Here is a 13204-nt window from a genome sequence, read left to right on the forward strand (position 1 = left end):
GCCTGTGGTGAGGAATGAAGAGAACTGTAGTCCATAACATCTGGAGAACATCATCCTGGGTACTCCTGCCCTAGAGTGACTAGTACTGTGCCGTTTAATTTCAGCTGCTGCTCTAGTGCCGCAAGCTGGTACAGTGGTACCTTGGTTCTCAAACTTAATCCGTTCCGGAAGTCCGTTCCAAAACCAAGGTGCACTTTCCCATAGAAAGTAATGCAAAATAGATTAATCCGTTCCAGACCTTTAAAAACCCCTAAAACAGCAATTTAACATGAATTTTACTATCTAACAAGATCATTGATCCGTAAAATGAAAGCAATAAACAATGTACTGCAGTCACTCACTCAGTCAATCAATCAGTAGCTGAACTGGGTTCCACACAGTCACAAAAACAAAACAAAAAAGGCGCAACACAAAAATGCAAAATAACTAACAAAAACAGACAGACCTCAGCGTAGCTCTCAAAACGGAAGTGTGACACTCAAAACGGAAGCATAACACTCAAAAAGGAGCATGTTCGGCTTCTGAAAAAAGTTCGCAAACCAGAACACCTACATCTGGGTTTGCAGTGTTTGGGTTCCAAGTTGTTTGAGTACCAAGGTGTTTGAGAACCAAGGTACCACTGTATTTGCTGGAGTGGTAGCATATGTAGGATTGGTCTATAGGAGCCTATAGCTCAGAATACCCCAGTTTACCAGAAGGAAATAAAGTGTCTGCGTTGTGGAGTAAGGTTAGATTGCGGGGCTGGCGGAGGAAGAGACCTGTTAAATTTGAGCAGGATTTGATTTTTAGTAGGCTCTTGGTCTTTCTTTCTCCTGTTCTTCTAGAGTTTCCCACACGTGCCAATTTCTGAAATGGTTCTGTTAAGGAAGATGTGCTGAGTTTGTTGTAGGGACTTTGTTGGAGGTAGGGTGGAGGATCATTATTTAATATGGGATTATAAACATAGTACGGCAGGCATGAACGCGAAGGCAAATGGATGTTCAGATCTGACAAATGAGGTAAATTTTTAGAGAATAAGAGTTTATGCTATGTCAATCTTCTGCTTGCCCTATAATTACTTCTTTCCATCTCACCATATTCGGATTTAATCTTGTTTTTTTCTATATGTCCTTGCTCAAATTAGAATAATTCTTTAATCAGCTCTGTTATGCATGCCATAGTGGGCCAAGCTGGGAAAAGCCACTCCTGGCACACAGCGATGTGTATATTTTATTTGTTGCTATAATTTAAAAGTAAAATAAGAAATATTGATTTCTACTTGACTGGAGAGATGATTTAGTTTGAATATCAGTCTGATCTTAATCAGGTGAGAATTAATTGAGTTGGAGGTATTAGATATTCAGTGATGTTAACCGAACCGTGATCAATCTACAGAGAAGCCGCCTTTTGTACTGTGTCAGAAATATCAAATAGCTCACACACGACAATTCAGAACAGTCTTTTCATGTTTGCTGTACCTTCTACTTGCCTCATTAAATGCACCCGTAAATCCATTCTTTGCACAATATGTAATCTTCAAAATAACAAGTTAATAAATCACAAAGTCAAAGACATAACTTTGTTTTTATTTTATTTTTTAAAAATCAGCATGTTTATAGCTTCAGCCATTAAGTATGAGCCTTTAGATGTCTTACAAAATACATGATTTCAAATACCCAATACTTTGTAGCACCTAATCACTCCAGATTCTCTCTCTCCATCCCCAAATTGAATCGTACAGCAAAAAAGAATGATGTGAATCTTAGGGGATATGCTTTTTTTCTTTTTCTTTTTTTCTTTTTGGTTCAAAAGGGGGGGCTAACTTTAAGCTTGTTCTGGTTCATGGTAGATTTTCTTATTTTAAGAGTGTGATAGCAATATCATAAGTGTTGAAGAAAATATAAATGGTGAGGTAACACCTCCATAGGACCAGCTCTTAAGTAGTAAAATTGTAAACCCTTTATATATAAACCACAGAGGCAGGTCCTAAGATCGCCAGTGTTACTTTGACAGTGGTTTACTTGCTAAGTGTATAGGGGAGAATGACAATTAAATAATAAATCTGAGTGAGACACTTTCTTATTACATTATGAAGGCGCCCAAAAGGTTTTAAAGCAAAGATTATGGGACAATGCACACAGCAACTTGCGATCTCGATCACACGCAGTCTGTAGTCCGCTGGCAGCAGGAGTTCAATATGGGTATGTCTTTGAGTTAACATCTTACATCAAAAACCTGACAGTAGCTAACTATCGAAGGCTTTTCACTAAAGCCAGACTAAATGTCTTCCCCTCTGCAGTGCTGGATGGTAGGTTGAGAGGAGTTCCCTACCAGGACAGACTTTGCTCATGTGCTCAAGACATCGATTCCATAAATCATATTTTGTATGCATTGTACGAAGTATGAGCAGGCCAGGGCTGAACTGATACTACCTCTGCTGGTGCCTTTCCCGGGAAAATCAGAGGCTCACTATGTCAGGTTCCTACTGGAAGACCGGACAAAAGCTAGAACGTTGGCAGTGGCAAAGTTTCTGTCGGTGGTTGCAAGAACAAATGAGCCCTATATTCTAAACAAAATGATTAATTAACCTGGAGGTAGGCTGTATGAACTGTGTATTGATTTGTAATGTTTTGTTGGGTCTCTGGACCGTAATAAAGATTGTTGTTGTTGTTGTTGTTGTTGTTGTTGTTATGAACATTTTAAAATTTGATATACTGTGTTTCTCTAGTGTGAACAGCAGCAAAACCTTTATTAGCAAAGTACCTGAGGATGGTACTAATCTCCATTTGTGTACTTCCATAGACTATTTGAACTTTCCCAAAATGAATTCATATCCTGGTTAGATCCAGGAAGACCATTCTACAATGTTTCAGTTTATAAGTTGTTTGATGTTCTTTTAAACTATACAGCCTCCCTTAGTAAAATAAATACATAAATAAATAAATAAATATTGCATAAGGGAATAGCAACACTGACCTACTTTACAAGGTTGGTGCAGGGATTGTTGGAGATGTTACATTTTGAATATTCTCAGAAGTGCTATATAAATGCTAGTTGGCGTTAAGTAATTTGACATGAGATTAGCATCAGTTTTCTTGTTTCAAAAACAGCTTAATGAAGTTAACACTTTGTTGTGAAAGTTCCTCACTTCCACAAAATTGACACACAAAAATAACCAACAGTGGGGTACCTTTTTGCATATTAAATATTATAGGACTTATCAATTTTAAAAGGCATGCACAACACCACTTTTTGAGCTTTCCTGGCCTGTGAATCTTACTTTCTTTAAATAAACAAAACACCATCCTGTCTATAGTTGTGCACTGAACCTCCTTTTTGTAGAAACCTGAGTGCTATAAAGTGACTTTGTATGTGGGATGCTTGCCGGCAAAGATGCCTATTAACTTGATAGGTTTGGTCAAGCCACACACACCTGCTGAATTGGCTCAGTAGCTGTAAAACAGGGAACGCTACCCTTAGTGACTTACCTTTGCAGGGTGGATGGTTCTCTGTGAGGGCAAATAGTATAGCTCTATTAAAGCACATTAATTGCTATATATATACACAGTGTCATCTTCAAATATCTAAAGGGCTGTCACATGGAAGATGGAGCAAGCCTGATTTCTCCTGCTGTGAAGGCTAGAACGTGAACCAATGGCTTCAAGCTACAAGAAAGAAGAACTTTCTTATAGAAAGAACTATTCAATGGTGTAACAGACTTTCATGAGAGTTAGTGGACTCTCCTTGGAGATATATATATATATATATATATATATATATATAATTTTTATTAACAAACCAATCAAATCACATTAATTCCAAATTACAAAGCCAAATTTTTAAAATTTTGTTGGGGGTACCCATGCTTCGAGCTGAGAAAGGGATCCAAAGATCTCTCTTGCTGCTGCTTTAATATTCACAATTCTGTCCAAATAGTATTCACAGTTCTGTCCAATCTTCTCTTTATTGTTTTCCTCATCTTCTTGTTGTTATCATATATTCCTTTCTTTGCGACCTCTGATAGTCTCCACAAGCGTGTTAAAAACAAACGTACCTTGGAGATTTTTAAGCAGAGGTTGTCGTGTATGATCTAGTTAAGATCCTGTCATGCAGGGGGCTGCAATAGATGTCCCTTAGGGTCCCTATGATTCTATAATTTACTTCAGTAAGTGACTGACTAGTTGCCATGGAAGCTCAAAATGATTCAAACACTAGAATTAACCAAATTACTTGGTGGGGCAGGTATGTTGTTGTTTAGTCATGTCCAACTCTTCATGACCCCATGGACCAGAGCACGCCAGGCACTTCTGTCTTACACTGCCTCGCGCAGTTTGGTCAAACTCATGCTGGTAGCTTCAAGAACACTGTCCAACCATCTCGTCCTTTGTCGTCCCCTTCTCCTTTCCCAACATCAGGGTCTTCTCCAGGGAGTCTTCTCTTCTCATGAGCTGGCCAAAGTATTGGAGCCTCAGCTTCAGGATCTGCCCTTCCTGTGAGCACTCAGGGCTGATTTCCTTCAGAATGGATAGGTTTGTTCTTCTTGCAGTCCATGGGACTCTCAAGAGTCTCCTCCAGCACCATAATTCAAAAGCATCAATTCTTCGGCGATCAGCCTTCTTTATGGTCCAGCTCTCACTTCCATACATCACTACTGGGCAGGTATATGTACATTCAAAACTAAAGATTCCTAGGTTCACATAATATAAGTGTTACAGTATTCAAATTTAATAAATAAGAACAAATAAATAAATGATGTTAATAATATCTACATAAAAATAACACATGCATGTAGCTTTTTTTCTTCTGTTTTGCTACTACGCTTCTAAACATAGCTCTACACCCATGAAGGCTGGAAAAGCAAATTGTTTTGTTTTTTTAAATGAGAAGCAACATTTCCAAACCGATAAGCCACACAAACATGCAGCCTTACAGAAGCTGCATGTTTTTCCACATCTGCTATATGGTAACTTAAAAAACTAAAATAAAACCACAGGAAGCTAAGTTTCATTATTTTGCTACAAACCTTGTGGGTTGTTTCTTTAAGAGTAGGCTCAAAAATACAAACGATGGTTTATGGATTATTGGATAGCCTCGTCCCTCTTTTTCTTGCAGTGCGAGACTAGACTTGAAAGGCCAACTGTTCCTCACTCAGCATGCAGTATATGTCAGCAGATTGCCGCCTGATTGTGAAAAGGGTAGTGCCCTCCAGTTATTATCTCAATTGGTAGCTTGTGGAAAATACTGTGAAAACATGGGGAACGCAATATTCATCTTTGGTCTGTCCTCCAAGTAGATGAGCCTTCTATTGACAACATGGGAAATAAGTAAAGCTGAACGGGGAGTAGGGGGTTGATTTCCCGGAACTTAATTTTAATATTTGGGAGTTGTATACACCTGGTTTTCTATTTGATTTATGAATCGATTTTATCCCACTCACCCAAAGTGGATTTCAATTATAGCTGTTCTGAATTTTCTGCACGGAGAAAAGAAGCTTCAAAATCAGTTAATAAAAGTGAGAGGTGCAGCGCTTTTGGACTTGAATTCTAGTTAACATTTGTGTAGCTAGTCTGATGTAGCTTCTCCCCCCCCCCCCCCAGTATTTGTGGGATTTAAAAGGGTTTGGGATACAGAAGCCAGCAATTAAGCTGTGCAATACATTCGCATGGTAGGATTCTTATATCCCCGTGCCTGCTCTCCCTCCCCATTTCTTTTCCTTTTTAGTTAGCATTAACAACATTAAAACCATATAGCTGGAAGCAGTTTTATCACTTTGTAATGATGCTTCCTGTGTGCGTGGCCACGGCTGTGTGTAGCTCAGGCAGGGCTGCTCAGAAGCTGGGGTGTGCTCTCTGTAGCAGTTCAGTCTCCGTTCACTAGGACATCACACCTTTAACCAACTGAAGCTGGTGAGCTAACAAGTGAGAGGGACCTCCTGTTGTCTTCGGCTTTTATTTTATTTGGTGTGCATGTGGGTGTATTTTACTTCACAGCTTTCAGGGGGAATGATTGCAAAAGGAAGAAGAAAAGCTGGCCAGTGCCAGTGGGAAAGCAGAAATCCAATTGCTCTCTAGACCAAATGTTAAGCCCGAGAATCCCATCAACATTTTTTACAGCTTATTATATCCACTGTGTTTATATGAAATGAGAGAAACAGTGTATATCTAGGATACACATTATATTTTAAGAGCCAGATGTGAAATGCAGGGCTTCCACATTTTTAGATTACTAGATTCCTTGGTCTTGCTTTTGGTTTCCAGCACAGAACTTTGACATGTCTAAACACAGGATTGTCACTGAAGAAAATGCATTTTACTTTTGACAATGCAATCCCAAATCTGTTTACTCCAAAGTAAGACCTACTGCGTTGAATGGGGTTTACAACCAGCTAAAGCATATATAGCATAGCAGCCTGAGTTTATTAACTCATTCATTCATCAGTTGAATTTGCATATACATAAGAACAACAGTACTGTAGAAAAAAGCATCCTTTATTTCTTTTTTCGGATGATCTGCATATGATCGTAGCAGGCACGATCTTATTATGTAAGCCACTTAGAGATATTTTGATTAAGCAATATATAACATCTTAGAGGCATTTCTTATTGTAGGATGCCCCCCGCCGAATGATGTTGGACTACAACTCAATATTAATCCCTTACCATTGGTCATGCTGTCTGGGGCTAATGGAGGACTTGGGAGTTCAATGACATCTAAAGGTCCACAGGTTTCTGATCCCTGCCTTACTGTGTGTGAGAGAGAAATGTCCTGTAACTTGGTGCTTGCCATTATCAGTGTTTATGCAGACATGTAATTTTTAAAAATAGATCTTTTTAACCCAATGCCCAATTAAGCAGGTTAACAGTTTTCATTGATCAGAAGTGCTCTTATTTAAACTATCCCCTTAAACACCAGAGCTCTCATTTATATTCCGGATTCAACACTGATCAGAACTATTGCAAGCCCACTAGGAGACAGAATATGTTGGAGTTCCTTTTTCAGGAATTTCCTGGAGGATAAATAATAGCACTCTTGCCATCTGAGCACTTCTGGCTTCATAGATGATGCCAGGAGTGCTTTTTTGCACGCCAGAAGTCCTGGGTGACAACCATACGAGAGCTGGTCACCTTCTGGATTTTGCATATGGCAAAATGCATGTGTGTGTTTATCACACGTCATGAGACACAATGGGCTTTCAGACACGGAGGTTGTATCTGCAAAAGAAAACAGGCTTGCGTGAAGTGGTCCATCGGAATCAGCGGTGCAAAATGCTAATCAAAGTCTAGCTGTGTTATCACACGGGCCCTGACTTGTTGAAAGCAGTATGAAAAGGAGAAGGGTTTCACCTCCTGAATTTGTTACAGAATAAATACTGTTTCATAAATAGTTTAGTAGTATTGAAGATCACTCCCAAGTATGAGCAGTGTTAATTTGTTACACAGTGCGAAGTGCGGGGGTGGGGGGGAGCCTAATTACAACCTTGTTGCTAAACAAGTGAGAAAGACCTTACAAAAAGCTCAAGGCAGCAGGCCAGGAGTGGCTAAGCTTGAAGATCAGAGCGGTCACCGAGTGAGAAAATACTTCTCGGCGAAGGCTTGTTTTATTCTCGACTAATACAATCAGGCATTATCAGTGACTTGGACAGCTTCCCAATGCAAATTTTAAAGGCTGGAATAATTTGATGCATTTGGAGAGTACCGATAAAACTGCCTTAAACACACACACACACACACACACAAACACACACAGACCATCAGAACAGTGGGGCCCTTCGCTCCTCCCTTTGTGCTCCTGCACTTGTGGGCTTCCCATGGGCATCTGATTAGTCACTGTGAGACCAGGATGCTGGACCAGGTGGGCCATTGGTTTTATGCAGCCGGGCTCTTCTTACATCCATATGTTTTCAGTGCACCAATGTGACGGCCGAGTTGCTAGTCATTCGAAGCTGAGCAGCGCCAGGGGTTGATCACCAGGCAGCCTTGAGACCTGCAGCTGCTGCTGGAAGATGAAATCCCTCATGAGCACAGTTTGGCTGCTTCCCTACCTCAGCATGGAAAAGTGATATTATTTAGTGAGACTGTGTGGCAGGCAATATCTGGCTGAGCTTCCTGGGAAGAGTTAGAGTAACTTTGGAGTTTTCCCCATGTGCTCTAGTAAGGACATAAAGTTTTAAGGGGAGGGGAATATGTAAAGAGCGGAAACCTTGTTTGGCAAGCTTAGGGTGATGGCAGGGTATTACAATACTGTGCACAGGGTTTTAAAATGCCCACAGCTTGCCCCTTTCAAGCCCTCTTCCACTACTATCCTAGCAGAAGCTAGCACTATCAAAAGGTCAAGCTGTGTGCATCTATAGCCTACACTGTGTTTATTATTCATCCAGACTAAGGAAGATTTTATACCAAACCCATTTGACATAAAACAGCTGGTTTATTGGGGCAATATGGACTGCTTTGTTTCAGCCCCAGTATAAATGTTGCTTTTTGTTTTGTTTTGTTTTGTTTTCTTAAACTATTTTGGGACACGTAAGTTTAGTCTATTTTGTATGAAATATTACATCACTTTGTAATAGGAGCAAGTTCATTGTAACAGTTAAATTGATAAAACTCATGCTGCAAAGATGGAGAAGAGTAATTTACTAGCAAACGAAGGTGGGTGGGTGTTGTTGTTGTTGTTTTAAACACTTCTGCATGCTGTACTGTGGAATAGTCCTTGAGATTGCGCATTGGCAAAACTGCTTGTTTGAAAATTATCTAAATCTTCCTGCACATAAAGGGGTTGCCCATTGGGCAAAATGTTATGTAATATGTGTAGTAGTGAAGGAGGAGATGGTATTCAATTTTTTTCTTGAATAAACTGGGGATAGGCATTATCATCAGATTCTCCCTTCATCCCTCACCATTGGACATACTGACAAGGGCTGGTGGAAGTTGGGCTTCCAACATCTGAAGTGTCACAGGTTTATCGCCTCTGATGTAAAACTTTACTCCTAAATCAAGCCAACATCCCTGTAGTCCAATACTGTCTCTAATACTGTGGCCCATCAATAGCGCAAAAACACTCTACAGTATTACCAGTATTGAAGAGGTACCATTGGAGCACTCTGCTTTAGTGCACAAAGCAGTTTTCAAACAAGTGACATTCCACATGTTCGGGGTGATAGTTGTGTGATAGACCTCTGTCATTTTTCAGAAACTTAAGTACACTACTGTGCCGAATGTGTACTTTGCTGCAGTGAAGTTGTACTAGACTACTGATCAAGAGCAAGGGTCACAACCTATTTACACTTGACACGTTATTCAGTATAACCCCTGTTGTCCCAAATTTTGTTTCAGCCTTCACCAAATGTTGCCAGGATTCAGGCATTCTGATGGTGGTAAAATGCAGAGAAGAAAATGCAGCCCTGAAAGAATGTGTCACTGGCTAGTAAGTACAATGCATGGAGAGAAGTCCACACCAAGCAATAAATTAAAGGAAGAGTAATCTAATACCTCTTGCTATGTGTGTGTGTGTGTGTATGTTTGAGTGAGCTAATTTAGAAGAGGACTAAAAATAAAGTGGTCTCTAAAAGCTGACAAGATAGATCATCTTAGTCTCAATAGGTAGTATATGATACAAAATCTAGATGTATCTATACTAGCATAGCTAGTGCTCTTTTTTGTAACAAATGAGATGCAAGTACTCTTTTACATTGTGTCAGGTGTGCCAGCACAAAATGGCTGCCGTGGCAAACCAAAAAAAAAAAAGTTACTCCATACTACTGAGTACTTAAAGAAAATATGCCCTGCGTATAACTTGTATGGGCTGTTACCCTTCTGGTTCACTTACTTGATAAAGCATCTGCCTAGGTTACATCATTGCATCTTCTATCACATTAAAAAGCTTGAAGACCCAGTCCTATGATGAAAAGTTTAGGCTGGAGAAGAGATGATTAAGAGGTGATATGACAACCATTTTCAGATATTTGAAGGGATGCAACGTAGGATGCAAATGTACGTTGCTTCAGGGTGTAGGAACTGAACCAGTGGGTTCACATTACAAGAAAGGGTTTTTTGACTAAACATTTGGAGGAACTTCCTGGCCGTGTGAGAACTGCCACTTACAAGAGTCAGAGAGACTTGCTTGGAAAGTGATGGAGCCTTCCTGCTGTAAGTTTCTAATCAGTTTTAAGAACAAAGCAGCTATTGTGAAATGCAGCCTTCTGTTCTGAGGTTGCCTGTTTTGTTAAGGGGACGCAGGGTTAAATCCAATGTTGTGTGAGCCTTAGTTCCTAACAGCACCTTCATCTCCCCCCCCCCCCCCACCTACACATGCCTAACCCTCTGGGGAAGATTGAGGGTGTAATGGAGGGTTGCAAGGTGGAGAATCTGAAGTTCCATTTTGCAAGTGCAGAGACCCTAGAATTAACAAGGCAGTACTATTTTTTCTCTCGTACTCTTTTCATATGAGTTTGGACCATATATTGCATTCTACACCCCTCCCCCATCATTTGTAGCAAGATGAAAAGAGAAGGTCCAACTGCTAAGTATTAGAAAGGTGATTTACACTCTCTCTCTCTCTCTCTCTCTCTCTCTCTCTCACACACACACACACACACACACACCCTTGCAGGTAATTCAACAAGAACTATCAATTTGTGGTTGTGGGGTGTAGGTATCAATGCAGTCTCCTACACACATTTCACACGTCTCTGCAACAGCAGGCTAATGAGTTGCCGTCTCTTAAAAATGAGCAAGAAGTAAACACCAGCTATGGTTGCACACTCACACAGAATACCCACCACAGAATCAGTATCGCTGTTGTTGCTTTCCCTGCACCATTTCCTACATGTATTTAAGTAGTTTAGTAACTAAAACCGAGTAGAGAAATTGTTAGACCTAATGAACGCACTTTGTCTGTCTTCTAGCTACAATGATCCATCGTTTTATGAAGAATGCAAGGCTGAATATTTGAAGCAAAGGGAAGAGTTCAGAGAAACAGGAAATCGTCGAAAGCAGCAGAGGCTTCCTACAAGCATGTAGTCAAAGTCTTAAATGTTTTGGCTGACACTTTAACTTTATATACCTTTGATATCATGGAATTGATCTTGCAATCACTTTTCCCTAACCCAATCTTGCTGAAATAAATGGAGCTTCTATGCTTTCATATTGTAATACAGGAAGCCAGAAGGCATGATCCTCTGCTTAAAACCTCAAATGAAAAGTCTTCCAAGGAAGGTAAACTATTGCAGTTCAGTTATACACTTTTATTCACAGTAGAAGCAATTTTCCAGACAGCTTAAGCTAAACGTATACTAATTTTTTTCAGGATACCGCATTTATTCTTCTAAAAGCTCTGATGTCATATGTAACATCAGGCCTGAGGGCAGGTAGAAATGGCTGCAGAAAGCAGGATAAGCGGATGGGTGGAGAGTTGACTCTTCAGTTCTGCTTGGGAACTGGCTCGTGTGCCCAAATTCTGCACACCAGCTGATGCTGAAGTATACTGCAAGCCCTGCTCCAACTTACCAGGGATTCACAGAAGCTGTACTGATTTGTGTATACACCAAGCATGGCAATCTAATCCTCACTTCCTCTTGCAGTCTCTCCACCCTGGTTTTTATTCATAAGGCCATGAACTGTGAAGGAAAATAAAGTCAAGATACATTCAAATGTCCATTGAGGTTTTCCTCCATCTCTTCAGGGGAAGCCCCTTTAATTGAGATGAACTTACTAGCAGGGCAAAAAGGCACTGAGTGTCTTGTTTTGGAGTGCAAACAAGAAAGCAAGAGGATCAGCGTAAAAAGGGGGTGTGGAGCAGCAGCCTCCACATGTTTGAATGCAACACCCATTGTTACCAGGGATTGGCCAGACTGGCTGGGGCTAAGTGGAGTTTGGAGTTCATCATCTATTTCTGATGTAAAGGAAAGGGGGGGGGGGGGAGAATAAATTGTAGAAGTGCAGGATAGGAAAGAGTAAAAGTGCTGTTAACCAATGGCATGATACTGTAAACCTGACTGTCCAGAAAGGAAGTATTGCTATACTAAATACACAAAATAAAAGGTTTGTTTTAACCTTCCACTTATTTTTATTCACCATATCCTAACTTAGTGTATTTGTTTCAGTTCAATTCTGTAATGATAATTGGATATGCAGCAAAGCATATTGTTGACCAAATCAAATTTAAAACAAAACTTTCCTAAGTTTTTTTTTGTTATTTTTAAAAAAAACATCCTGCAACTAACCCATTTGCAGAGGCATCTCTTTCAACACTTCTGGGAATTTCCAACTTTCACACCTACTTCCATATTGATCAGACCGGCTGGATTTGTGTACGAGGCAGCCTTTAGACTTTCTATGGTACCTCAAGGCAAAAAGCCAGAGCAGGAAGCCTTTGGTTTTTTAAAAAAGTAGAAAATGCTTAAAGGGGGCAGAGCCTTATTTGTCTAATTGAAGACCTTGCTAAAACAGCAATGCATGAATGCTTCACAAACTCACAAGTTCCGAAGTGATTTTAAACTCAAAAGTTTTGCTTGGGAAGGGAGGGAGAACTGTGAGAAGCAACTGAATGGCAAATTCAGATTACAGCCATTCTTCCCCTGCTAAAAGCTACTGGTTTCCCTCCTTAAATTAGCCCTATCTTTTTTATTGGTGTATCCCACAGCAGTGTAAAAAGCCATAGGAAGTTGCCCTTATGCTAAGCCAGGACACTTGTCCATCCACCCACTGTTATCTATGTTGCACAGCAGCAGATACCAAGGGGGTGTGCCTTCCAGCTGTTAGTAGACTACAACTTCCATCAGCCTTAGCCAACATGGCGAACGGTCAAGAATGGATGGAATGTGCAGGCCAGAAACATTAAAGGGCACTGCAATGGCTTTCTGTGCTCCAGGGTTTCTTACAGGATCCTTCCCAACTTTATCTTCATAGCCTGGAGATTGAGTGTGGCATTTTCTGCATGCAAACCATACACTTTATACTATTGGACTTCTGCAGGTTAAGACTCATGTAGCACAAATCATGTAAAATAGACTCAAGGATTCCTTGGTATGGTAACGCCTAGACTAGCGTGTCAGTGTATGGAATAGGAAGGTGAAAGAGAAAGAATAACCACTTCAATGAGTAGCTCACCTAAAGAAACCGAGCTGGTTAATGTTCCCACTACTTCATGGCACCTCATAAAACATACAAGTCTCCTCCCACTTAGGAATTCATTTACCTACACAATGTATTCATATGAATATTGCTATGTA

General features: G+C 40.3%; 1 protein-coding gene across 1 annotated transcript in view; it reads left to right on the forward strand.

The window, feature by feature from the left end:
- Positions 1-12025, forward strand: part of CMC1 (C-X9-C motif containing 1) — a 42089-nt gene extending 30064 nt beyond the window's left edge. Inside the window, exons 3-4 of the mRNA XM_080975170.1 lie at positions 9309-9399; positions 10880-12025. Of these exons, the coding sequence (XP_080831296.1) occupies positions 9309-9399; positions 10880-10994 (206 nt within the window). The 3' untranslated portion in view covers positions 10995-12025. The remainder of the gene's footprint in view (positions 1-9308; positions 9400-10879) is intronic.
- The last annotated feature ends 1179 nt before the right edge of the window (positions 12026-13204 follow it).

The sequence above is a fragment of the Podarcis pityusensis genome (assembly GCF_964106645.2).
Source record: "Podarcis pityusensis genome assembly, chromosome: 12".
Lineage (NCBI taxonomy): Eukaryota > Metazoa > Chordata > Lepidosauria > Squamata > Lacertidae > Podarcis > Podarcis pityusensis.